Source organism: Aspergillus novofumigatus (assembly GCF_002847465.1).
Source record: "Aspergillus novofumigatus IBT 16806 chromosome Unknown P174scaffold_1, whole genome shotgun sequence".
NCBI classification, from domain to species: domain Eukaryota; kingdom Fungi; phylum Ascomycota; class Eurotiomycetes; order Eurotiales; family Aspergillaceae; genus Aspergillus; species Aspergillus novofumigatus.
The window spans coordinates 2,942,917-2,967,680 of NW_020194274.1; the positions used below are offsets into that span (position 1 = coordinate 2,942,917).

General features: G+C 51.9%; 12 protein-coding genes across 12 annotated transcripts; 7 read left to right on the forward strand and 5 right to left on the reverse strand.

Moving 5' to 3' along the window:
• Nucleotides 1-61: 61 nt before the first annotated feature.
• Nucleotides 62-1,156, reverse strand: echA (enoyl-CoA hydratase echA; the record flags this gene model as incomplete). Its single annotated transcript, XM_024824516.1, has 4 exons — nucleotides 62-111; nucleotides 197-742; nucleotides 798-935; nucleotides 1,006-1,156. 4 exons carry the CDS (start codon nucleotides 1,154-1,156, stop codon nucleotides 62-64), a joined length of 885 nt encoding a protein of 294 aa, XP_024687494.1.
• Nucleotides 1,157-1,539: 383 nt separating this feature from the next.
• P174DRAFT_437339 (Rer1 family protein) lies at nucleotides 1,540-2,920 on the forward strand. Its single transcript, XM_024826270.1, has 4 exons — nucleotides 1,540-1,793; nucleotides 1,884-2,001; nucleotides 2,071-2,370; nucleotides 2,433-2,920. Exons 1-4 carry the CDS (start codon nucleotides 1,725-1,727, stop codon nucleotides 2,510-2,512), a joined length of 567 nt encoding a protein of 188 aa, XP_024687495.1. The 5' UTR covers nucleotides 1,540-1,724; the 3' UTR covers nucleotides 2,513-2,920.
• Nucleotides 2,921-3,092: 172 nt separating this feature from the next.
• P174DRAFT_447472 (class I SAM-dependent methyltransferase) lies at nucleotides 3,093-6,018 on the reverse strand (the record flags this gene model as incomplete). Its single annotated transcript, XM_024828667.1, has 10 exons — nucleotides 3,093-3,234; nucleotides 3,288-3,490; nucleotides 3,545-3,683; nucleotides 3,736-5,017; nucleotides 5,069-5,143; nucleotides 5,195-5,239; nucleotides 5,290-5,453; nucleotides 5,504-5,520; nucleotides 5,575-5,706; nucleotides 5,761-6,018. The coding sequence occupies 10 exons, from the start codon at nucleotides 6,016-6,018 to the stop codon at nucleotides 3,093-3,095; spliced, it is 2,457 nt and encodes an 818-aa protein (XP_024687496.1).
• A 1,117-nt stretch (nucleotides 6,019-7,135) lies between these two features.
• Nucleotides 7,136-9,028, reverse strand: P174DRAFT_509048 (zinc-dependent alcohol dehydrogenase). Its single transcript, XM_024831514.1, has 9 exons — nucleotides 8,658-9,028; nucleotides 8,545-8,596; nucleotides 8,394-8,475; nucleotides 8,305-8,326; nucleotides 8,165-8,245; nucleotides 8,019-8,112; nucleotides 7,915-7,965; nucleotides 7,605-7,861; nucleotides 7,136-7,535 (listed from the first exon to the last, which is right to left on the reverse strand). Exons 1-9 carry the CDS (start codon nucleotides 8,887-8,889, stop codon nucleotides 7,351-7,353), a joined length of 1,056 nt encoding a protein of 351 aa, XP_024687497.1. The 5' UTR covers nucleotides 8,890-9,028; the 3' UTR covers nucleotides 7,136-7,350.
• Nucleotides 9,029-9,223: 195 nt separating this feature from the next.
• On the reverse strand, nucleotides 9,224-10,769 carry P174DRAFT_437341 (ADP-ribosylation factor family protein). The gene is made up of 5 exons (XM_024826271.1): nucleotides 10,470-10,769; nucleotides 10,348-10,386; nucleotides 10,190-10,273; nucleotides 9,792-10,115; nucleotides 9,224-9,716 (listed from the first exon to the last, which is right to left on the reverse strand). The coding sequence occupies exons 1-5, from the start codon at nucleotides 10,542-10,544 to the stop codon at nucleotides 9,690-9,692; spliced, it is 549 nt and encodes a 182-aa protein (XP_024687498.1). The 5' UTR covers nucleotides 10,545-10,769; the 3' UTR covers nucleotides 9,224-9,689.
• Nucleotides 10,770-10,904: 135 nt separating this feature from the next.
• Nucleotides 10,905-13,718, forward strand: P174DRAFT_437342 (putative chromatin remodeling complex subunit (Arp8)). Its single transcript, XM_024826272.1, has 6 exons — nucleotides 10,905-11,218; nucleotides 11,299-11,377; nucleotides 11,456-11,864; nucleotides 11,936-12,893; nucleotides 12,968-13,087; nucleotides 13,123-13,718. The coding sequence occupies exons 1-6, from the start codon at nucleotides 11,179-11,181 to the stop codon at nucleotides 13,563-13,565; spliced, it is 2,049 nt and encodes a 682-aa protein (XP_024687499.1). The 5' UTR covers nucleotides 10,905-11,178; the 3' UTR covers nucleotides 13,566-13,718.
• Nucleotides 13,719-13,907: 189 nt separating this feature from the next.
• On the forward strand, nucleotides 13,908-16,073 carry P174DRAFT_500494 (uncharacterized protein; the record flags this gene model as incomplete). The annotated part of the gene is made up of 4 exons (XM_024830974.1): nucleotides 13,908-13,926; nucleotides 14,004-14,093; nucleotides 14,153-14,479; nucleotides 14,541-16,073. 4 exons carry the CDS (start codon nucleotides 13,908-13,910, stop codon nucleotides 15,758-15,760), a joined length of 1,656 nt encoding a protein of 551 aa, XP_024687500.1. The 3' UTR covers nucleotides 15,761-16,073.
• A 187-nt stretch (nucleotides 16,074-16,260) lies between these two features.
• Nucleotides 16,261-18,239, forward strand: P174DRAFT_437343 (dihydroorotate dehydrogenase 2). Its single transcript, XM_024826273.1, has 5 exons — nucleotides 16,261-16,356; nucleotides 16,478-16,697; nucleotides 16,718-16,969; nucleotides 17,028-18,033; nucleotides 18,060-18,239. Exons 2-5 carry the CDS (start codon nucleotides 16,527-16,529, stop codon nucleotides 18,176-18,178), a joined length of 1,548 nt encoding a protein of 515 aa, XP_024687501.1. The 5' UTR covers nucleotides 16,261-16,356; nucleotides 16,478-16,526; the 3' UTR covers nucleotides 18,179-18,239.
• P174DRAFT_437344 (triose-phosphate isomerase) lies at nucleotides 18,170-19,528 on the reverse strand. Its single transcript, XM_024826274.1, has 5 exons — nucleotides 19,356-19,528; nucleotides 19,018-19,289; nucleotides 18,625-18,994; nucleotides 18,443-18,604; nucleotides 18,170-18,389 (listed from the first exon to the last, which is right to left on the reverse strand). Exons 2-5 carry the CDS (start codon nucleotides 19,143-19,145, stop codon nucleotides 18,294-18,296), a joined length of 756 nt encoding a protein of 251 aa, XP_024687502.1. The 5' UTR covers nucleotides 19,146-19,289; nucleotides 19,356-19,528; the 3' UTR covers nucleotides 18,170-18,293.
• Nucleotides 19,529-21,145: 1,617 nt separating this feature from the next.
• P174DRAFT_33192 (RpiB/LacA/LacB family sugar-phosphate isomerase) lies at nucleotides 21,146-22,291 on the forward strand. Its single transcript, XM_024821666.1, has 2 exons — nucleotides 21,146-22,111; nucleotides 22,225-22,291. The coding sequence occupies exon 1, from the start codon at nucleotides 21,313-21,315 to the stop codon at nucleotides 21,799-21,801; it is 489 nt and encodes a 162-aa protein (XP_024687503.1). The 5' UTR covers nucleotides 21,146-21,312; the 3' UTR covers nucleotides 21,802-22,111; nucleotides 22,225-22,291.
• A 297-nt stretch (nucleotides 22,292-22,588) lies between these two features.
• P174DRAFT_437346 (putative U-box domain protein) lies at nucleotides 22,589-23,701 on the forward strand. Its single transcript, XM_024826275.1, has 2 exons — nucleotides 22,589-22,695; nucleotides 22,756-23,701. Exons 1-2 carry the CDS (start codon nucleotides 22,613-22,615, stop codon nucleotides 23,594-23,596), a joined length of 924 nt encoding a protein of 307 aa, XP_024687504.1. The 5' UTR covers nucleotides 22,589-22,612; the 3' UTR covers nucleotides 23,597-23,701.
• A 454-nt stretch (nucleotides 23,702-24,155) lies between these two features.
• P174DRAFT_500499 (acyl-CoA-binding domain-containing protein) lies at nucleotides 24,156-24,720 on the forward strand (the record flags this gene model as incomplete). The annotated part of the gene is made up of 3 exons (XM_024830975.1): nucleotides 24,156-24,407; nucleotides 24,471-24,536; nucleotides 24,604-24,720. 3 exons carry the CDS (start codon nucleotides 24,156-24,158, stop codon nucleotides 24,718-24,720), a joined length of 435 nt encoding a protein of 144 aa, XP_024687505.1.
• Nucleotides 24,721-24,764: the final 44 nt, after the last annotated feature.

The window sequence follows — 24,764 nt, forward strand, 5'->3', positions numbered from 1 at the left end:
TACTGCAGATCTTCTTCCTCAATCAGCTTGCTAAATGTCTAGGCCCATGTATATGCAATTTCTACTCATGAGACCACTCGGGCTTCTTTTTCTCGGCAAACGCGGTCATTCCTATGCATAGTCAGTCAAACCAACCTCACCCAGCAACGCAATCGCAAAAAAAAAAAAAAAAAAAAAAAAAAAGAAAGAAACTTACCAATCTTCTGATCCTTGCTTCCAAACAAGCCATGGAACAACCGCCTCTCATACTCCACGCCCTCCCTGAGCGAAAGCTCCTGGCTCTTATTCACCACCTCCTTGGCAGCCAGCACACTTACCCGACTATATCCCGCAATCGTCTCCGCAGTCTTAAGAGCCTCAGCCAGTAGCTCCTCCTGCCCGCCCTCAACAGCCTTGGCCGCAACACCCCACTGCTCCGCCTCCTTGCCGCTGAAGTTCTTCCCCGTCAGGATCAGCTCCATCGCCTTGCTCTTGCCGACGGCGTGGGTGAGACGCTGCGAGCCGCCCGCGCCGGGGATCACGCCGAGCTTGATCTCGGGCTGCCCGAAGGTGGCGCTGGCGGTGCAGTAGATGATGTCGCACATGAGGGCGAGCTCGCAGCCGCCGCCGAGGGCGTAGCCGGAGACGGCGGCGATGACGGGCTTGCGGACGGAGTTGGCGAGGTGCGACCACGGGGCGATGAAATTGTTGGTGTAGGCGCTTGAGAAGGTCAGCGGGGCCATTTCCTTGATGTCGGCGCCGGCTGGACGGTATCAGCTTGGTGCATGTGCTAGAGCAATAATGTTTGCATAGCTTACCGGCAAAGGCCTTTTCGCTGCCTGTGATGACGACGGCCCCGATATCTTTATCTTCCTCGTATTTTGATAGCGCTGCATTGAGTTCCTTGAAGAGGGGGCTGGAGAGGGCGTTGAGTGCCTTGGGGCGGTTGAGGGTGACTGCGGAGTGTTAGACAGCTGTCAATGGACCCAACTAGCTTGAATATGATCGGGGAAAGAAAGGACATACTCAGTCCAACACCAGGCTTAGGAGTCGACGTGAGGATGTATTCGTACATCGGAGCAGCGGATGAGTAGGGCCTGGCAACACGGCTAAGGTAGGATGTAAGAGGGATAGCACTCGTGGACGAGACCAGGCGGGAACATTGCCGAGAGAACATGGCGAAGGGGATCTGATGAAGGTGAGATTAGGTAATGTTGCGTATTGGAGGGTTGTTGGAGTGAGCTGTAGATTAATTGATGCGCAGTCTAACAGTACTTAAGTGCCAGCTCCTAGATACTACTTCTCCGTACTTATGATGCTACACCCCCGGTTATCTCCCCGCAATCGCCGAAGGGAACCGTTGCTCCGAGGCAATGCGGAGCACGTGAACTGGACCTGGTAACATAAGCTGGATCTAACCTTTGTAGGACTAGCGCATGTTGTATCATCTCCCCTGAGGCGCAGCAGCTGTCGATGTGGCTTGTTATACCGAAACAGGTTAGTGTCCGACCACGCCGCCCAAGCTGAGCAGTGGACACTTTTTCTCTGCAGACGGACAGACTGCAAGACGGAGAGCGAGAGATAGCAACTTTGTTCCGCCCCTCCAGCTTCGTCGGTGTTGGTGGGAATTATCCTCTTGTTTCTTGCTCACGGCACATCTTCCTTGACCTGCAAGTATCCCCTCGCATTGGTGATAGTCCACGACTTTTCTTAATCCTTTTATTCCTTTCCCTTATCCTGTCGCTATGGATGTCCCCGAGCCAGAACAGACGCCGTTCACGGCCGTGACAGCGCAGACCTCAAAGCTTGCGCGGGTAAGTCAACTCCATTCACCATGGATCGGTCTGCAAAGATCAATTCATCTCGTTTCTTAAAAAGCTTTCGGCTGATGATTCCGATGACAGCAATACCAAACATCTCTCGATGCTCTGACACCGTACACAACCTACCGGTGGATCGGCACCGTCGTCCTCCTCCTTATCTTCTTCCTGAGAATCGTCCTCGCTCAGGGATGGTACATCGGTATGCGACTGTCCCTGTCTTTTTTTTTCGCTTTTTGCAACTTACTAACATCCCTACCCATGCTCACAGTCGCATACACCCTCGGCATCTACCTCCTGAACCTCTTCCTGCTCTTCCTGCAACCCAAATTCGACCCCTCCCTCACCCAAGACGAAGGCATCGAGGACGGTGACGCCTCCGCCAGCCTCCCCACCAAGCAGGACGACGAGTTCCGCCCCTTCATTCGCCGCCTCCCGGAGTTCAAGTTCTGGCACTCCGCTACCCGGGCCATCGCCATCGGCTTCGTCTGCTCGTGGTTCTCCGTCTTCGACATCCCGGTCTTCTGGCCCGTCCTGGTGGTCTACTGGATCATCCTGTTCGTCCTGACGAGTAAGTTCACTTGCATTATAAGGTAGCCTCGTGCGCTTGTGCTTACGAGATTTCTGAAATAGTGCGCCGACAGATCCAGCATATGATCAAGTACCGCTACGTGCCTTTCTCCTTCGGAAAGACCAGATACGGCCGCTCATAAGTGTCACGAACCCCATGGGGGCGGGGGTTGTGTATACTGCTGCTGCGAACTGCATGCAGCATCTGCTCCTAGGCCGTCCTGTGAAACGGATACACTTTCTATCCTTGGGGACAGCGAGTTGGGACGCGCTCGGAAAGACGAAACTCCAATATTGATGTTGATTGATGATGACCCCTGTGTGATCTGAATTAATGAGCCGACTCCTTTTCTTATTGTACAGAGCTTCCAAGTCCACAATGCTCGAATCTTGTCACTTTCTTCCTATTCCTTTTTCAACTATACTCATTGTATTGATTAGACAGTTGTGTATCTTCTACGTACCATCGAAACCAATCTGATGACAAGACCTCACGTACAGATGAAATTAACATTAGGAAGCTGGTACGATATGGAAAATAATTGGCCCGGCCAATAGAGCTTTTGCATGAAGAACTAAGTAGCCACTCTAGCAACGCAAATGGATATATAACACCTGATTTATCATGAAAATCATCCCTTGCCAGACACTAAGAACGAAAGAATCAACATGCTATTCATCTCATTAAAATCCAATGGAAAGAGAAAAAAGGAAACGCATCACTCATATCTCAAGGTGCTCCACACTATGAGACCGCTTGCTGCTGCCATCACCCAAAGACAAGGCCGATATCGTCCGGCCGGCAGTTGGGCGTTCCAGCTCCTTGGTCTTGGTACAGATCCACGTCGACGCGTACATGTTCACACTATGGTATGTCAGCGATTGTATCACTAATGGTCAGGGGAGACGAGAACTTACCGGTCGATGCAAGAGCCAGGGAAGCGGGCGCCGACCCGACGGGCTGTGAACCCGTTCTCTTCGAATTGCTTGATATACCAAGGCTCGATGCTGGCAGAGCGGAGGAGAATACGGCCGTCCATTTTCAGGGCGTGGTTGAGTTTCTGGGCTTGGATCGATGCTTCTGTGCCTTCGGGATCGAACCAGTCCATCGAGTCCATGATCTGGAAAGTGGGTTAGATCGGTTATCTTGGGAAATCACAACGGGCGGTGCTTACCACAGCGATTGTCAGGCTTCGAGGCGTGATCCGCTTGATCACTTCGTTTATCTCATCTGTGTGAATACGTAGGCCGTCAAATGCACCGGGCAAAGAGAGCTTCACATGTGCCTTGGGAGACAAGTATGCGGGGTGGCATCTGGGATACAGTTAGATCGGCTCGCTCCGAACCACCGCTGGGCAAATCTCACCTTCTCGAAAACTGCCCCTGGAGACACAAGAAATAAAAGTAGTTGTCGTTGCTGATCATTGTTTCGTTGATGACGGGGTCCAGTGTGTCGACAACATATTGCCAGATCGACCGGCCACTGATATCCTTGCCTTGGTTCATGTCCTTGGTCAGGCCCAGTCTCTTGAAGTAGTCGTCAACTATCATGTTCCGCTGGTTTCGAGGCACGCCCGCGGCCTTCCACGCGAACCATTCGGTGCTGACAACCGCCCAGTGAAGGGGCTTGCTCATGAGTACGGCGCGAATCTTTGGCCAGATCTCACGCTGCTCAGCAAGAGTTTGCGCCTCGCAGAGCTTCTTCACCTGACCCTCAAGGCCGAAAACCTTGAACAGGTACCGAACCATCTTAATGGCGTGTCGGGAGCCACCGGTCTCATAAAGACCTTGGCCATATTTGGAAGTGAAAATATGAGTGTGTTCAAGCCAGTATTGGAATGCCTGGCTGGAGAGGTGAGGGCTGAGACGCGAAATAAGAAGTTCCCGGAATTCGGGGTGTTTGCCCTCGCCAAAGATTTTCCAGACATCGCGATGACCGAGAGCCATGAAACTAGCAACCTTGAGTTCAAGCAGATGGTTCTGGTTAGGGTTCAGGTCGACGGCATGGACTCTGCGTGGACTCTTCTGAAGGTAATCCAAGATATTGTCTCCTGCGCTGGTAATAGCCAAGATAACATCATCCCGCTTGATGTCCAGGAGGCGGTGATCAACGCGAGGGTCTTCCCAGTTGAACGCATAAATGTACTCGTTCTTGAACTGCGTGTGCTTGGGCAGCAGATCATTGTAGAAGATGCGGCAGTGGTGGTTCTGGTAGAATGATGAGGGAAGAGGGAGGTTCGCGCTCAGATTGATAACGGCCGACTCGTAGGCTTTCGAACGAACTTCTTGAGCGTTCCTCTCCATTGCTTTCTCCATCTCCTTGGTGTGATTGGCGGGAGAAAGGTAAGGCGATTCAGTAAAGGAGGCGTCCAGCTTTTCGATAGTCTCCTGACCGGAGAGATTTGATGTAAGATCCTTGTGACGTCCAACGAAGATGTAGTAAGGAATGCCGCCGAGAAGATAATTGCGCTCGCTGGCAGAGATGACGGTTCCAAAGCGGTATTCGAGATAATCTCTGCGAGCCGCTTCCAGACTGACACGGTCCGCATCGAACCAGGCCCGCCAGAAGGCACGACCCAACCAGTTAACGTGACGATTGAAAGCACCACCAATGTAGTTGCGGGCAGAAACGTCCACGATACTTTGGACTATTCCAATGAATTAGTCTCCGTTAAGTCAGAAGGCTGTACGCTGCTTACCATAAAAGTCGCAGACACCAACGATACCAGACGCCCTCAAGAGGTCGGTCAAGGAGTCGACGACACTGTAGTAGTCTGTATTCAATTAGTACCGCGGCCTCAATGCTTGTTATTCCAAAGACTAACCAGGAATCATGGACAGGCTGTAGCTCATGGTGATAAGATCTGCGCCTGCAGTTGATGGGGCTGGGGCACGGGGTCGACTGTCTCTTGGGGGAGACGGAAAGAGCGTGCATCTTGGCAGACGACGGTGACATTCTTCCAGCCTAGGCGCTCGAATCGCTGACGGGCAACCTCGCAAAGAGAGGGAGACAGGTCGACAAGGTAGACGTGCGAGAAGAATTGGGTAACGGGTAGGAAAGCAGCCATGGCCTCAATGTTGTAGCTAGCTTACGGTTAGGCCTCGAGAGCAAGATGACTCGATTTGACACTTACCCAGTGCCTCCGCCAATCTAAGCAGCAAGTGTCAGTGTTTGCGAACAATAAGCGATACTGAGGTGCCTTACATCAACCCAGATTGCCTTTCCAGCCTGGAGCTCTTTGTTCTCAACTTTGTACTTCAATTGCGCGGCAGCAAGCCCCAACATATCCTCGCGGCCACAGAGAAGACGCTTGCGAGTGGTATCATATACACCAGCCTAGCATATATATCAGTAAGCGCTTCCAGATACATCGCATTCGAAGGCTCATACCTGAGTCTTGTAGAAGCTTTCTAGCGCATCTTGCTGGCCATTGAGACCTTTCTTGTGGGGCTTAAGGAATGATGCGTAGATGAATCTGAGGTAGGTGAAGATACCGCGATTGTAATCAAACTTCTTGTGCTGGGATGCCAGCATGAGAACCACACCGACAAGTGCGCAAACTAAGAAGCCGGCACCTGCAATGTACGCGTGTATAGGCTCCATGCGGCTCAGAAATGAACCAGCAGGAGTGCTGCTGAAGGAGCTCATGGCGAAAAAGCGAAGGAGGGCTCAAGGTATCAATCCCCTACGTGAGACTGAAAGGAACTGGAGTTGACTGAAAGCAACCTCAAGGAAGGGGGGGCACTGGAGAGGAAGGGCGCGTTCTTGAATCAACAGCGCAACCATCAATTCGGGACAAGGGCAATTGAATGCATCATAAGGATGCCCCACCATGACCCCTCGGTCGTAAACGTTGGCTCCCAATATCGGAGCAGCATGGGTCTCCATATCCTATCAGGACCACACATGGTCCTGACTGCCGAGGGGAGTGATAAGATGCTAAGGTCCATCAGAGCAATGTGGCATCGCCAGTAGCGGGAAGGTTGTGGAAAGTGGTTCAATTTGGAGACTTGGGCCAGAAGATAGTCAAACGCGGCTCGATGGGGCAACTGATAGGCCGTAGAGTACAGGTAGTCTTCAACGTCCACAGGACGCTATTGGATGATTGTAACGGGGATCTGCTGGAGTACGCTGCAGCACAGAATTGGGAAAAGGTACGTAGGTACCCGGACGATGTAGGAGCAGCTAGAGGCATCAAGGCCCTGGCAAGTAAAAAAGCAGAGTGGCAGCATGTGCAGGAAAGCGGTGGACGTGGAGCCTCGTTCCGCTCAAGGTTCGCAAATAATCGCAGTCGACCGAGTGCCCGTGGGGAGAGTAGCTGATCATATCAGCGATCACAATGAAGGTTAATGGTTGTCTGGGCTGCTTCAATGTATGAGACCTGCTGAGCCAATCACAGCGCGGTCCGCCAGCACATTTCAGCATCAGGGACTCCGTAAGGTCCAGTTGATCGTCCCTTGTGCATCCATGGATCGATATCGGACGGTCGCATTGACGATTATTCACAATGATCCGCCACTGTTGGAGTCAAGAGACATTAATTGAATCTCGACGAGGGATTGCAATCTGCTCAATGAAACGTTGAGGAGGTGCATGTGGGAATATTGGAAAGGTGGAGGTTTGATGGGAACCAACAGCAGACAACAATTCGGGCATAGCGGCATTTCACTCTACTGCCATCGTAGGAGGACCAGAATACTATGCGATGACCATAATAATAATAAGCATTACCCATAAGGAGTATTCATCTCTCCAGATCATGGCTCTCTAGATTGAGTTGTCCTATAAACATGTTTCGATTGACAATGCATCAAGAGGTATCAGACAAACAGTCATCTAGTACATCTTGCGAGCCCTAAATCCTCAGAGGCGTATATAGCTAGTTGACTACGTTGACCTAGAGTTAGGACCCTCTAACAATCCTTGACCTCCAGTTTGCTTGGGCTAGCAGACGCTTTGCTCGGTCCTTGACTAGCACCGTCATTCAGGGATTTTCAAGACAGCTCGTCCGTCGATTTCAGCCCTCTCCAGTCTTTGTAGGACGTCATTGATACCGGAGAAGTCAAAGCACTCAATGTGAGCTTTCACGTCTCCTGCCACAGCCATACTTAGTAGCTCTTCCATCTCCTTTGCGGTACCAGCGGAATTTCCGACAATGGTGAGACCTATTGAACAAGAGACTTAAGCACTGTCCCAAATCGAATGAGCTGGACTTCACCTGGGGCGCTCCATACCTTTCACAATCATGTCGAACGGGGTTGATGGTAGTCTAAAAGGCTTGTTCGGGATACCAACGCAAACTAAAACCCCCAGACGGCGGAGCATCTGCATGCTTTGAATGTATGCCGACTCACTGTTCGCCGTACATATCACCGCGTGGGCGCCTAGGCCTCGAGTAACAGACTTGACCCTAGCATCGATATCATCCTTTTTATAATCAAAATAGTCCGTCGCCCCAAGCGAGAGACAGAGCTCCCTCTTTTTGTCACCACTGGATCGAGATTCAGTAAGTAGAGCCATTGCTAATTTCACAACTGACTTTACCTGTCAATCGCAATGACCTTAAGTCCCTTCTTGACTGCGATCTGGATTCCCCTAAGGATAGAAGTCAATCATCCACTGCCGCTGCGGTGTGAGACGTTCCATACATGTGCCCGAGTCCTCCACCAGCCCCAAGGATCACGATCCATTCCCCCGGTCGGGTTTTTGTCTTCATGATCGACGAGTACATGGCAATTCCCGCTATTCAAGGATTAGTTAATGCGTCAGGGCCCTCTGACTTGGACAAACGCACCGCATAAAAGTGGTGCTGCTGTATCGGGGTCCAGCTCGGGCGGGATGATTGTGACATGTTCGGCAGGACTGACAATGAATTCTAATCAAGGTGTCAGCCATACTCATCGATTCTGCGGCAAACGAAGAAGGTGAACTCACGTTGGAAGGTCCCTGGAACATTCTGCCTCAGATTAGATCTGTTGAAGAAGCTGCAACGCATTCATCCAGCCCGTGACAGTGAAACCTACTGCACCAGCGTTCTTCTGATAAGGACAAGCCGTATGATTGATAGCGCAGATTTCGCACTTCAAGCACGAGCTGTAAAGCCATCTGCGACGGACAAGCAAGTTTTGTTAGGTCTGGAGGCTAAATTCGAACGAAGCAGGGGAAAAGACCTACCGTATACCCACTCTTTTGCCCATCCAAGCCTCCTCATCCACGTTAGATCCAACTGAAGATTGGGCAGTACATCAGAATCCATAGACATTGCAAGCCTGCTCTATGCGCCTCACCTTGCACTACCTTTCCTACTCCCTCATGGCCTGCGACGTCCGTTAACATGAGGGTATCCCCACGAATGCTATGGACATCTGAATGGCACACTCCGGAATATTCGAGCTTGACGAGAACTTCCCCTTGCTTGGGAGATGGCACAGGGCGTTCAGTTGTAATCTCTACCCGTGCACTTGAGGACTTTCTGGGTCCTGACACGACTGCTGCGATTTGTGTTTGAGGGACTGCCATAACTGCAATAATGGTGTCTGGAGAGGATTGCCAAGTACGTCAACTAACGAGTATGCAAACTGAAAGCCGCCAATGCCGCATCAGGGTCAAGGGTAGCTCATATATAAGTATTGAAGTATCTAAGATCTTTGCCTGAATGATGGTCGCATTGACTAACTAGTTCTATCGTTGATAATTGCGGGGATAATCTGATAGTGGTATCATCAGTAGATCGGGCGATTAAACCAGGGCATTGATTGGTGCAGGGGCCAACCATAGAGAGCAACCACCGATAAGAATCTGAGATTGCTGGTTCTGTCAACTGATAGAGGACCGCTGATGCTGGACTATCGATCAGGGAATCATGATGGACCTGTACTGACAAAATGACACTGAGCCAGCGACACAGTACCAGCTATGTGGACAAGAAAGCTGAGCTATTTCAGGGGAAAGATAAAAGGGCGAAGGCTAACAGACACTCCACACCACGCCTGGGCCATTCAGAACTAGCGATTGCCGTGAACAGCATGATCAGAACTTCTGGAAAGCCAAGTACAAGTCTTGCAAGGTCAATCGATCCCTTGCCGAGTTAAATTAGGATATTATGCTAAATTTGCCAAGTCGCAACCAAACCTGTACCGTATAAAAGACATGGACTCCGCGCAGCATAACAGAGTCGGTAAGAACGGAAAGAAGCTGGGAACCTCGGACTCATTAAATCAAGCAACATTTCCGAGTCCTTGAAGGGGCATCTGGACGATATATAGAACGCAATGAAAAAGCAGACGGGGTCTATGACAGAGATTGAACAACGCCAGCGCTTATGCGTTCTCCGCTTGAAGTGTTTGCTTAGTTACAAGTTAGTACCATGTAAAGCAAGTATAGACACGAGGCTGGGCAGGCAGCCAGAGAGAGCAACTTACAACCAACCAGTCCATACCCTCATCTAGACCTTTACCATCAATGGCGGAGCATGCTACGATGCTCCAGTTCCTATCTCGCAGCTCCCCGAGCTTCAGAGCTTCCGAAATCTCTCCGGCACCCTTGGCGCCGGGTTGATCCTGCTTGTTGGCAAACACCAGCAAAGCCGCATCGCGCAGCTCCTCTTCGTTCAACATAGCCGCAAGTTCATCCGCAGCTGTACCAAGTCGCTCAATATCGGTAGAATCAATGACGAATATAACAGCGGCAGTGTTGGCGTAGTAGCACCGCCAGTAGGGTCGAATGGACGTTTGACCTCCGAGATCCTACAATAACCGCACCTTAGCAAATTTCATAAAATTGAAATTATCCGTCTATTCCCAGGGGGCATCCAACATACCCAGACATTGAAATTCAGATTTCTGTATGTGACCGACTCGACGTTGAATCCGATGGTAGGTATTGTTGTGACTACTTCACCGATCTATCAAAGTGCATGTCAGTTAGCGATTATCAGAAATCAGAGCATACGTAGATAATTAAGCACCCGAAGCATACCTTAAGTCTGTAGAGAAGTGTGGTTTTTCCGGCATTGTCCTACAGAGTCAATAAAAGCGAATTAGCCTTAGACCTGGGAAATTACATGCAGCGCAGAGCATGAGAGCATGTGGAACACGCACGAGACCTAATATAAGAATTCGAATCTCCTTCTTGGTCCAGAAGAAAGACCACAGACGTGATAGCGATCCTCCCATTGTCGTGAATCTGAAAAGGGACGCTGCAGTTGGGGGCGTGATCAATGTAGAGGTTGAGGGAGGTGTTTGCGGAAGCGTAAGCCGTGAAGAGCAGGACGAGATATACGACTAAAATGAGACGATCGTAGCGTGGATTTGCTGGAACGAGGTAGAATTAACAGTGTTTCGTTTCATAAGATTGAAGATATTGAAATATAGAAGATATCAACCGCGCATCACTTTCAGCCTTGAATAGCTGACTAAATCGCGAGTTTCTTGGTGTGTCTTGTGGCAATCATTGGACCGCGGATGAACCCTGCGGCGCCAATCGGCCTGGCCCAAGCTCAGTCGTCCGTCACTTCTTAGGAGATGGGGATGACCTTTTGAAACTATCCATTGACCGGGATTGCGCGGTGACTGTCCTATTCCGCACCAGAGTTGCTGCGCGCTTCTCTTCCCAGCCGCTGTTTCTCCCTTGTGCGACTCCGATACTACAACTTTTCCATATCGACAGTCCTAGCAGTGAATGCTCATATGCCTACCCAGAGTTCACTTTGAAGAGCGTCTTTGGCCTTCGGACTGGCTCACTACCGGACTCCCATCTTCATCTTCCAGTGCATCTCACAAAAGTCGTTTTCACCATTAAAACGCCACCATGGTTGGCAAAAAGTCTGGAAAGGCCCTCAAAGATGAGGGTAAGTATCCTTGGAGCCGCTTCGTTCCTCAGTCCCCGCGTCGGGCCACCAGTTATGGCTGACATTTTTCTGATGGCAAGGTCTTGAGAGGACGGATAACAATATGGAGCTGTCGAATTGGCCTCAGATCGCGCCGATCAACCAGAAGAATTACTACACGTATGTCCGACTTGCGTCTTGTTCAACCTGCAAGCAAGGCATTTCTAGTTTCTATCACTAACTTAACGGCTCCAACAGTGATTATCTCAAGAGGGACGACCAGTACCTAGCATTCCGGCTACAAAATGAGGAGGCGAGGAACAAAATGGCCAAAACGGCCAAAGACCGCGATCGCGCTTTAGCCATGGCGAAAGCGAACGACTTGGGCCTACCCGAAGCAGAGGCTGACGGTGATGGGGATACAAATATGGAGGAGGGCGCGGAGGAGACAACAGAAACATTAGGCTCCAAGGTTATTGTAGTTCATGTCGGAAGCCAGAATCTGCGGATCGGCCTGGCCAGCGACGCACTGCCGAAGACTGTTCCTATGGTGATTGCACGAAAATCAACCACCAGCGAGTCCGAAGACCATGACGAGCCCCATCCGAAGCGATTGAAAATGGACGATGGCTCTCTGATGGAGCCTGAAAAAATGCTTGGTCCGGAGGTTTGTTCTTTGTTCTACCCAAACGCCTGGGTCTTATTTTCGCCATTTTCTAACCACTTGAATGAAAATAGTTCTCCTCGCAGTATACCACGATGGCCGCAGAACTCAAAGCGCATATGCGACAAAACAAGCGCAGGACTCTACCGAACTCGAAAGAAATGGTTATCAACTACAATCGGAGAACGGTACCAGAAACCATCCCAGAACACAATGACCCGCTGCGTGTCGAATGGACAGATATTACCGACGATGCACCTGAATATATTGTAGGGCAAGCAGCGCTTAGAATACCTGACGACTCGAAACCCAGGTACAAGCTCTACTGGCCGATGCGATACGGATGGTGCAACGAGAGAGACTATGAGAGCAAGAGACTCTTGTTCTTGGACATCTCACTCATTCTCGAGGACACAATCAAAAGCCAATTGGGCTTGACCAGCAAGAAGGAATGGCCTCAGTACTCTTGCGTTTTCGTTATCCCTGACTTGTATGAGAAGACTTATATTACCCAAGTTCTCGAGATGTTGATGAGGGAGTTTTCATTTGCCCGCGTCTGCTTCATCCAGGAGAGTTTAGCGGCCACCTTCGGTGCGGGATTCACATCAGCATGCGTCGTGGACATTGGCGCGCAAAAGACGTCCATCTGTTGCGTGGAGGAGGGAATGTGTATTGAGAACTCTCGCGTCAACCTGAAATTTGGTGGAGCCGATGTGACCGAGGCATTCATCAAGATGATGCTCTTCGACCACTTCCCATACGCGGAGATCAACCTATGGCGCCGCTACGACTTTTTACTAGCCGAGGAGCTGAAAAAGAATGTCTGCACCTTGAACGAAGCAAGTGTCTCAGTGCAAGTGTTCGATTTTCACCTTCGCATTGCCGGTCAGGACACCCGGAAGTATTCCTTCAAAGCGTACGATGAAGTACATCTCGCCCCGATGGGGTACTTCCAGCCCTCGATATTCGATCACTCACGGAAACTCGAAGGAAGAAGAAAATTCATCACGCGGTCGGTGGATATCTACGACGGTCAGCCGAATGATCCAACTTCGGGGCCCAATCTGAAATCTTGACTGCCATTGCCCCTCCTGCCAATGGCCAAGTGAATGGTGAATCCCAATCATTCACGTTGGATGTGCAGTCGACGCCGAGTCGCTCGCACCAAGTGAATGCACTCAGCCGTGTCCAGGAGCTGGATGCCACCCCCGATCTTCGGTTGCCGGGTCGCCTGCTCCGGAAGCGATTGGTACGCCCCAAGCTGGTGGTGCTGGTACCCCACTCCCCGGTGGCCAGGGACAGAGCGCCTCACAACCTCGTGCACCTACTGTCGAGGAGCGAGATGACGTTCTTCCAGTCTTCCCCTTGGATAATGCGATCCTCACATCTATTTCGCATGCAGCTCGATCTGATGAGCGTAAGATGCGAGACTTCCTCGGAGGAATCATGGTCGTAGGAGGCGGCAGTCTTGTCAACGGCTTCCACTCCTTCCTGGAAGAGCGTCTCCAGACGCTGAGACCAGGGTTTGCTAGCGAAATCATGGTCGGTACACCTCCAAGAGACCTCGACCCCCAAGTGGTAGTCTGGAAGGGCGCAAGCGTGTTCGGTAAACTGAGCGGAACAAATGACAGCTGGATCGGACAATTGGAATATGATAGACTGGGTCACCGACTGATGGCGTACAAGTGCATGTGGGCATACTAGCTCTTCTTTTCTTAATACTGCTTTCTCTTTACTTTACTTGTATCCTACGGATGACGGAGTTGGTTTATGGACGACACCACGGGGACTATTTCAGAACAATTACGGGTACCTAGCTTATCAGAGAGATTCAATATTGACCCAATGAGACCATGTGATATTTTTTAAGTGTCTTGACTATTCACTGACCTGGAGTCTAAACAAATAATGCGTTACATCACATGACGGTGGTGTGCTGGAAGTGGTGGCCATACTAAACAAAAACAAAATACGGCTTAATCTTTCTCCGCCCCTCAAAGCACCAACCCGCTAAGCTATAAACATCAGGCGGTAAAGATATGCAGAATGGTTTATCCTACCCCAAGTGAGTCCATCATAAATCAAGATTCCCAGAGGTAGTTCAACTCCCTTACACTTATCAATCTGAGCGCTCCTGTATAGTTCTCGCGCCGGTTAATACCAGCAACGGAGGCCCAGACGGTTCTCTGGTTCCTGACTCTGAAATCTCGTCGATTGCGCTTCCCAGCCAGTGTAAGTTCGGACCACTAGCTGGCGCAGTTCAAGGCTCTCCTGCTGACATTACTATGCAGTCTACAGTCCACCTCTTACTGATACGCGCTCGTCGGACTCGAATACTGGAATTGCGGCCGAGATGTCGAAATCCAAGGACAGCGGCTCCTCTGGGAGTTTTCATCAGGAGTACATCGCGTCTTTACGTTATCGGAATGATCTGCCTCCGCCGGATATGCCACCCAAGTTCCTCGATATCCCGCATGAGGGTCTGCAGAGATTCCTGACGCCTGGTTTCGCATCTAACTTGGCGCGACGTGAGGAGCCCAATATCGATGTTGATGCCGAGGGTGGTATGCCGATAGACCTTGTCGGTATTCCGGGGCTGCATTTGGGCGACGAGAGTGGTAAGTCGAAGTTCCACTTGTCTCTTTTGTCGCATATCGCTCAGAGCCTAACTCAACGCAGCTATTATGGCACCCGAAACCCCTCAACCGATTGATCCCGCCGACCTTCCGCTGCTTATGACTTTAGACCAGCTCAAGAACCCCGCCCCCAAGAACGCGAACGTCAGTTTCCTTCGTCGGACGCAATATATCTCTGCCGGTCTCCGCGCACCGGACGGCCCCAAGGTCACACCCATCAGAGCAAAGGCCCGTTCCGCCGACAAAGCGAAATCACAGGATGATCCGATGTACATCAAAAAATACATTCAAAAAGGCTTCGATATTGCTTATCCGGATAGCAGGCATGTTGGGGAGGATACACCTAGCAGAATCAAGGGCCACACTCCTAACAAAATCGAGGTCGAAGCTTGGGCTCACCCCGTTCATCCTGACAATCCGAAGCTCAAGCCGGTCGGGTTCTACCCTCTGCTCCCCGATCTACAGGGATTCCCGGACCCTGGAGGATTCGTTCAGTTCAAGTTCGACAAAGCGCCTGTTCAGGGTGTTTCAGGGAAACGGGACGAGCGCATGGAGGTGGCCATTCTTCTTCCTTCCGCACCAGAAGAGCGAGTCTGTCAGGAGCATGCGACCAAAGCCGCTTTACACAAGTCGAATCCCGAATTGTACCCTGATCCCGGTCCGATACCGTGGGATTACGATCTCTTCTTGCCCGAGAAGAGGGACGCGGCCAAGGAAGTCATTGCGAGCCTGCGGCTTTCGAACCCCGATCGCGACAGTGAAGTCCTGTACACTCATGAAGGAACGGATGGCACGAGGTTCCATCGTTACGAACGCATGCGCACATACGCCACTAGTGCTCAGACCCTCGGCAATGACTCGAAGCAGCGCGATGTGGCTCTGACCCTTTTCGATCCAGCGGAGGCAAAGGAAGGACAACAGTCAAAACAGAAAGGTGCATATTACTATCCTATCCTCGGAAAGACCCGTCTGAAGCCCGAGCGGGCCCGTACCATTGCGCAGGCGGGTCTTGCTCCCACGCGGCCCAAGACAAAGGAGGACCAGGTAGACCAAATTCAGGTTGTTGTCCGCGATCCAGACGAGGCCGAGGTATACAAACGCTCCCTCCATAGAGCGGCCATTGATCCGAAATTTGGAAAATCTCTCCCCCGCCTCCCGAACCTGAACCTGCTCCTGAGCAGGAACATGCTGAAACCCACGACTCTGACCGAGGAGAAGAGGCGACTGAAGATCGCAATCACCAGCCAACCGCTGCAGAGGTGAGCGACGAAGAAGACAGGATGAGCGACGAATAGACCATTATTTTTTGTCGATTTTGCGGCCTTTGCTCTTGGCCGGCGCATTGTTTCCCATCATTGTAACATTTCAAAATTTTCATACCCATTCCATACGGCATACCTTGAGGATATGTGAGGGCTTTGGGCCTTTTAACTCTCTAATTCCGATGTATTCTTACGCAGACTTAGCTCCAGGCTGATGCTACTTAGCAGTGGTTGGTTCGTCATCGATGTTGAAGCAGCAGGATTACTGGCGTTCAAAGGCGTGAATGAAATTGGAGTCGAGTAGATATTCTGGCAATTACATCTATGAACTGATTACTTTCTGTAAAGCTACAGCTATCTTGAAATCCCTTACTCCATAGCTGTAAATGCTGCACACCGCTCGGAGATGGTGAAGCATTTATGCCGGGAATATCCCTGACCGCCCGCTGCATCCGTTGACGCAAGAGGAACAGAAGAAAAAGAGTTCACCCAAGTGCGAGAGCTGGCTGGTTTAGTCGCGCGGGGAATCGACCGCTGCTCTTCATTTACTACTACGGCCGGACTGTTGAACTGTGCTCCGATTTTTGTTACCTGAAGGTGAGTTGGTTATATTTTTGTTACCGGATGAATTAGCGAGGAGCTTGCGGTCCAATCGCCCTTGAAACTTATCTACCATGTGTCGATCTTCAACGATATCATATCTCTGACTGGCCTGTAGGACTACTCAATTGGGCTGATCAAGCACCTTCTGGGCAGCCAGAGTCGACATGGTTGCCAATTCGACCAGCCTCGCCTGGAGATCGGCCGGTTTGAGGGCCCGCGCCGTGCCGTCCTTGCGATGCTCCCATCGGTCCTCAATCCTTCATAGACAGGCCGCTTTCCAGCAACAAGGTGCTGTGCGACATGCCTCAGGCACGACCAGTGAGGCAGCTGACGCCGTAAAGGAGGCCCCAAGAAGGCCGGCCGCGGCTTCAAGAGAACGGTTTACGGAACATCGTTGGTACTGGCTGCATTGGTAGGTTATGTATATGCGACGGATACCAGGGCCAGCATCCACCGCTACGCTGTGGTCCCTCTTGTTCGGATGCTTTATCCCGACGCGGAAGAGGCGCATCATATTGGTGTGGAAGCTCTGAAGACGCTCTACAAGTATGGACTTCATCCACGGGAACGCGGCAACCAGGACGGTGACGGCGTGTTGGCTACTGAGGTAATAATACAGCCCTGACGTGCATAAGTGTTTTGCTTAGCAGGATTTGCCTTTGCAGGTCTTCGGGTATACGCTCAACAACCCCATTGGCATCTCGGGCGGCCTTGACAAGCACGCTGAGATTCCCGACCCACTGTTCGCTATTGGCCCAGCAATTGTTGAAGTCGGCGGCACGACTCCCCTGCCGCAGGAGGGCAATCCCCGTCCTCGCGTGTTCCGACTGCCATCTCAGAAAGCCATGATCAACCGATACGGCCTGAACTCCCTGGGCGCCGACCACATGGCGGCCATCCTGGAGAAACGCGTGCGGGATTACGCCTATGCCAACGGGTTCGGCCTGCACGATGAAGCGGAGCAGCGGGTCCTCGACGGTGAGGCCGGCGTCCCCTCCGGCAGTCTTCATCCCGGACGGCTGCTGGCCGTGCAGATTGCAAAGAACAAGGCGACGCCCGACTCGGACATCGAGGCCATCAAGCGCGACTATGTCTACTGCGTTGACCGACTGGCCAAGTACGCCGATATCTTGGTTGTGAACGTCTCCAGCCCCAACACGCCTGGACTGCGCGACCTGCAAGCGACGGCGCCGCTGACCGCCATCCTCAAGGCCGTGGTGAGCGCCGCCAAGAGCGTCGACCGCAAGACCAAGCCTTACGTGATGGTCAAGGTCAGCCCGGACGAGGACTCGGATGAGCAGGTCTCCGGCATCTGCGACGCGGTGTGGCACTCGGGGGTGGACGGCGTCATCGTGGGCAACACGACCAACCGCCGGCCTGCCCCGCTGCCGCAGGGCTTCACCCTACCGTCAAAGGAACAGTCCACGCTGAAGGAGACGGGAGGCTACTCGGGGCCGCAGCTGTTCGACCGCACCGCTGCCCTGGTAGCCCGCTACCGGGCGCTGCTGGATGCACCACCCGCTCCGGCGTCCGATGCGAATCAGACCGACCAAACCAAGGAACTGGCAGCGGCCGTGACGCGAGCCGAGCCTGACGTTGAGAACGTGCCCGCAGTCGAGCCGCCTACTCCCGCCAATCGGCCAGCGCGCAAGGTGATTTTTGCCTCTGGGGGTATCACCAACGGCAAGCAGGCGCAGGCTGTGCTGGATGCGGAGCCTCTGTCGCGATGATGTACACGGCCGTGACGTATGGTGGAATCGGCACAGTCACTCGAGTGAAGCAGGAATTGCGAGAGGAAAAGAAAAACCGTCAATAGAATGTGGAGTTGGATATAGCCCGTTCAATTATTGTAAATAGTCAGCGTTGCCAATGATCATTATTTTTCATCCTTCAAATCTCTTCACATAAAACCCCTAGCTAGTGAGTCCCCACTATTGCTCTGACAACGTCTGCTCCACCTCCTGGACCACCTTTTTGACACCCTCAATCTCATGCGCAAACCTCCCCAGAAACATCCCATCAACCGCCTTCCCCAGCCCTCCAGCCCCCACAACCCGGCCCGCGCTGCCCCATACAACACCCTCACCTGTCCCTCCCGCTCCCCAATCACCGCCCGTATCCCCTCCACCACAGCCGCAACATGGTCCACCCCAGCAGGGTTCGCCTTCCCAATCGCCCAAACAGGCTCATACGCGAAGATAACCGGCGCCGCGGAGGGAATCGCACCCAGCACCGCGCGCACCTGCCCGCACACTCACGCACCGCCAGCCCCACCGCCTCTGACGCGATCGCCCCCGGCGCCGTAACCTCCCCAATACAAACAAGGGGGATCAGGCCGTGCGCAACAGCAGCCGCCGCCTTGCGCGCTACCTGCTCGTCCGTCTCGCCGAAGAGAGCGCGGCGCTCCGCGTGGCCGAGCTCAACTAGCCTCACCCCCAGCGAGTGCAGCGAGGCGGGGGAGACCTCGCCTGTGTAGGCGCCTGCGGCCTCCCAGAAGCAGTCCTGGGCGCCGAGGAGGAAAGGGGGTTCGGGGTCGAAGTCGGAGGGGAGTTTGAAGCCAGCGGCCCAGTCCTTGATTATCTGGGCGCAGGGGTAGATCGTTAGAAAATCGGGGACGAGGGCGAGGAGGAGTCTGGAGCGGTTTTTGGGGAGGACGATTTTGTTGGTGGGGCTAGGAGGTCGCGCAGGTAGGAGAGGGTGCGGTCGGGGGTGAAGTACATTTTGAGGGAGATGATGAGGAGGGTTTTGGGGAGGGGAGGGAAGGTTGTCTTTGTGGTGGCCATTGTGTTTGTCTTTTGGTATTTGCTCTGCTGAGTGCGCTATGAAGGACGGGCTGTGGTGGTTCAGTTGTTGATGTAGCGACTGGTAGCTAAAAGGCAGGATGAGAGCTCGGATAGGCACCCCTTGGGATAAGGTCTACAATTTGGCTGCCAATGAGGTGAGTATGTATTCTGAGGTATGACGGGAATGTCCTTCCTGGCTTTTGGACATACCTCCAGGGATAGTATCGATTGTAAGAAGAAGTAATTATGCAGTGTCTCATCCGGTGATGTCACTGATTCATTAGCATATATGGTGTGTGTCTCAGAACTTTGACACCTCTCAGCATAGGAATTGTTTGATGGGCTGACAGAAAAAAAAACAAACGATCTAATCTGAATATCCCTATCCCTAAAACATGTCATCGAGTCTAGACTTGTCTTTGTCAATATCTGCTAGTCATGGGATGCTTCTCTGCTCCAAATCGGCGCAACTCCGATGCCCTCGATTCTATGGCTGTACGGGAGGCTTGTTTTGGGATAGCCTTGGAGTACCTTACACCTTGCAGAGTATGTTACAGCCTCGGTACCCTTCCTTGATACGTCCATGTACCTTATTAAGCTTAGGCTTCAAAATTCCTCCCCTGGATAAGGTACATAGCTAAGTGGAAAGTAACAGAATGAGATGGATATGGATCCTGGAATATGCACCTATATTATTAGGGTGAAGCCATCCCGAGGAGCCGCTTGGGCCTCTTTATTATTGGATGCTAAGAAACTGATGAGTGGATAATACGCGCTTGGCCAAGAGCAGCAAGCCGAATCTATCGAGTTATAAATATTATGAAAGTGGGGAGTGGTGCATCAGCATCAAGCAGGAGTTCATGAAGCCGAGACTGTCCTTTTTAATATTCGCAGATAGTCAGTGTCTATCATGCCCTTTTCCGACCTCGATGCTATTACACGGTGTACTGTCTTCCGCTGTCAATCATAAAGTGAAGTACCTGTGAAACTCTTAAGTTATAACTAGGGCCAGCAGTCAATCAACTCTTTGATAGTGGGCAGGATATGTACCTCTGTTTCTGGCATGGTATCTATGTATGTGGGTCCCTAATACTAAGGTAGCCTAGCACTGGTTCACTCCAGAACAGTTTCTATGGAACCCCAGAATAGGTATTCCGGGGTACAACGGACTCACTGTTCACTACTCTAAGCCATGGTTTCATCGCCTCGATCCCAAGGAGTCGATTTCCGATTTAAAGATACCATGGGGGAATGGAAAAATTGCTTCCCAAGAATTGTACGAGAACAGATGGACAGGAGTGTCATGCATGGCAGCATGATGCAGGCAGGATAAGCATACTAAACCGTCATACTTTTCAAGCCAACTCAGCACCGAAGTCTACTGTGCCCGAGCATGGATAGACGACACCTAGCCAGGGCCAATCTGTCTGTCACTGGTTCCTCCCCTCAAACAAGATCCACTCGGCATCCTGATATACTTACCTCTTGGAGTCAAGATAATGAAGATCAGCTGTGTTGAATGCGGTGTTTCTGGGCTGGCGTCATACTGCAGGACGGTACAAACTCATATGCTATAACTATCCGCTGTGAGTAAATGTCGCCAGGATTCATCCTAAATCATCCGAGACACACTCGACATCGAATGAACTGCCTTTTTATTGTACGTAGTGGATAATAATACCGACGGTAATGCATCGATATCCATAGTAATCCGTCCTACCGGATCTTGACGCCACTGCGGGGCATCGCAAGCGTTTCATTCCTCCACCACGGTCCACGACATGTCTACCAATGCGTCTGATGCTCGGGTTGTGGGGGTTTCCATCCTCCATCACCCTATGAGACTGTCTATCAGAAAAGATAATGGTCGCAAATGTCGTGCAGGCAAGACTCAATAGTCCAAGAAACTCGACCCGACTAAGTTCAGCACCCAACCGCTGCACGGGACAGTCTCCACTGTACCCCCCAGATACTGTGCAGCCGAGAATGGAGGTGTAAAAGCAACCAGCAAAAGCTCACAGGACAAAGATATAAAAGGCGTCTGAATCCCCTTTTGTAATCATTCAAGTGGATTCCTTCCATCGGACCTACGCCGTACATCTGTGTCTCTCATCTCTCTAGCCACACATTCCACTTTTCTTCTCCATCTGGCTGCTTCTTTGTCATCATGTCTACCGATCTGAAGCCCCTCCGCATTGTCATGGCCTGTGATGAGGCCGGCCAGCCCTACAAGGAGACCATCAAGGCTGCTCTGGAGAAGAGCCCTCTGGTCGAGTCCATCACCGACGTCGGCGTCAACTCCACCTCCGACAAGACCGCCTATCCTCACCCTGCCGTCGCCGGCGCCAAACTCATCAAGGAGGGCAAGGCAGATCGCGGTCTCTTCATCTGTGGCACCGGTCTCGGTGTAGCCATCGCCGCCAATAAGGTCCCCGGCATCCGCGCCGTGACCGCTCACGACTCCTTCTCTGTGGAGCGCTCCATCCTCAGCAACGACGCGCAGGTCCTCTGCTTCGGCCAACGCGTCATCGGCATCGAGCTGGCCAAGAAGCTCGCCACCGAATGGCTCACCTACCGCTTTGATCCCAAGAGCGCCTCTGCCGCCAAGGTCCAGGCCATCACCGACTACGAGCGCGAATTTGCTGCTGCTCAGTAGACGGTTCAATTTGAGGATTGGCTCTTGCAGCCGTCAATTGGTGACGGACAGCCATATCCCTCTTCGCATATATAAACTGTCGGTTGGACCGATATATACGTGTATACACACATGATTTTTTTTTGATGTTATCCAGCGAATCAATGATACCACGACTGGCTGGGATGAATTGGCAGGCCGACATCCCGTCCGATGTCCATCGAACTATCTTTTCCCTGTTGAAAAAAAAAGATATTTGCAGGATAGATGTGAATTAATTTTTGGGGAATTATTTTTTCGTACATACTCTTCTAGGTCCACACGAGTAAGAGTGAGCAATCTGATGCTTCAGTATACCGGCTGAGTCAGCCATTCCGCTCGATGATTCCGCGGGGATCCATCGGCTTCGATGCATTTGCACAATGACTGACCACCAGACATCAGGTCCAGCATCCATAATTATAAGAAATGGATAAATGGCAGCCTGCTCCTCGTCTTCAGCGTGAGGCATCACTCCTGGATTTTCATGGGCCTGGATCCGCCTAATAGACTTCACCACGGGATACCCCGGACTATGTAAATCGACTCATTGTTCACAGTATATTGATTCATCGATTGCATCCGCTCGACCTTTTTTCGGTTACTCTAAATCTCCGGGACCAACGTGCGTCTGCCTGTGGAGCAGCCTCGATAGTCGATACTGAAGTCTGAAGAGCGGAGCCCCACCGTGATCGGTGTCCGTCTACGTGCGTTGACTGATCACAATTCACCGAGTCATAGACTCACATTGCTTCGTCTATTGCGATAGATCCCGAATATCTGATCATCCGGCATGTCCTTCGAACTGAAAGAGAAGGGCAACCAGCTCTTCAAGGAAGGCGACTACAATGGTGCGGAGGAGCTCTACTCTCAAGCGTGATTATCCCCGTTGCCCATGTCATGGCCGAGCAGATCTGACTTCTTGTGAATTGGTAGTATCCAGAAGAATCCGCGCGAACCCACCTTTTTCACAAACCGCGCCCTCACCCGGATAAGGCTGGAGAAATGGGCTGGTGTGGAACACGACGCGCGCACGGCGATTGAGCTGTACGGGCCCAAGAACCCCCAGAGCCTCAAGAGCTGCTGGTACCTCGCGCAGGCGCTCCTGGGCCTGGGGCGCCCGCAGGAGGCGTACGAGGTAGCCATCGATGCCTACCGAGCAAGTCTGGCGGCCAAGAGCGCGCAGACGGAGAATCTGTCCAAGACGGTCCTGCGGGCCAAGCAGCAGATCTGGGCTGCGAAGGAGACTGCCCGGCTGCGGGAGATGAATGATACCCTGGCGACGGTGGAGTCGTTGATCGGGGCCGATCTCAACAGGGAGCTTGCGGAGCTGCAGGCCAGACTGGACAAGGGCGAGATCGGACAGACGGGGTTCGTGGAGGATCAGAAGGCGCTCCGTGCGGATGCGGAGAAGAATATTCAAAATGTCCGGGACGCGTTCCGCATTGCGTCCAATGGGGATATCCAGGAGAGGGTAAGTAGTTGTCCCTTGGGAGAAGAGTGTTCCTTGTGGGTGAATGGGTATCTAATGATTTTGCTCCAGGTTGTGCCCGATTACCTGGTTGACGGGATCACATTTGAGATCATGCATGATCCCGTTATCACACCCAGCGGCACCAGCTTCGATCGCATTGGAATCATCAAATACGTCGAACAGTCCGGCGTGGACCCTATCACCCGGGTACCCATGACCGTCAACGATCTCCGACCCAACTATGCGCTGAAAGCCGCGTGCGAGGAGTTCCTCAATAAGAACGGCTGGGCTGTCGACTGGTAGATCATGGATGTACTGGTGTGGTTTTTGTTCACTTCTTCCAATGTATTCTTCGAGTTGCCAGCGGAATACCCCGCTCTTTTTCTTTTCTTTTCTTTTCTTTTCTCTTGTCTCTTTCTGCATCAAATGGCGTCTTGGATGGCACGCGCTCTGCACGGTGCATGGATGATTTTGTGAAATTTAGCATGATGTTTGGGTTACTGTCCTCATGGTCACTTTTTCATGTGATGAGATGACTTGGCATACTACTATATGACTTAGTATAGGGAGCATATCAACTGACGTATTCACATGCATCACCTAAATAAATACTAGTCTAAGCTTGTCAAACCACACACTCTGTAGAAGTTGCCGAGTTCTGACGTAGCACAGTCTCATAGTCTGTAAGAGTCTGTTTATTTACTCGTACTGGCCCCAACGGATTCTGCTAATCAACCCCACCATCTATCCCACCTCCGCTATTTTCACCCCTCACCACTTCCCCCTAATTCAACTATCCAAACACCTACACACCTATCCAATCTACTTCAGCTTCAAACAGATACAAACGCAAGTCATCAAAATGGCCTCCCTCACCGACTTCTTCACTGCCTTCGACGCCGCCGCCTCCAAGGAGAAATTCACCCCCGCCCTGCAGTCGTCCGCCGCCTCCATCGACAAGGCCGCCCTGCAGGCTGCCCTCGACGCCGTCCTCGCAGCCGGCGACGACGCAACCGCAGCCGGGAACGATGCCGTCCTGAAGGCTGGTTTCGAATTCGCGACGGAACTGGTTAAGATGCTGGAGAAGGAGCCCGGGCCGGAGGAGAAGTTGGGGGTATGTCCTCCCCCTGCCAACCCTGGTATAACAGAGTGAGAGGGAGGTGCTGATGGTTCCTAGCTGTACAAGTACTTCAAGCAGGCGAGGGGCGAGAAGCCTGCTGAGCCGTCGTTTTATCAGATGGAGGTATGTATTTCTTCTCTACTGCCGGGGGGTTGTTGAAGGGGGAGGAAGCAGGCTAATGATACCACAGGCCAAGTTCAAGTATAATGCCTGGAAGGAGATTAGCCACATCAGTGCGCAGAAGGCTCAGGCGCTGTATATCAAGCAGGTGAATGATTTGATTAACAAGTACGGCACCCGTGCGTAGATTGCACGGTGTGGTTGCGGGATGTGGTGGATGATACTTGGGAG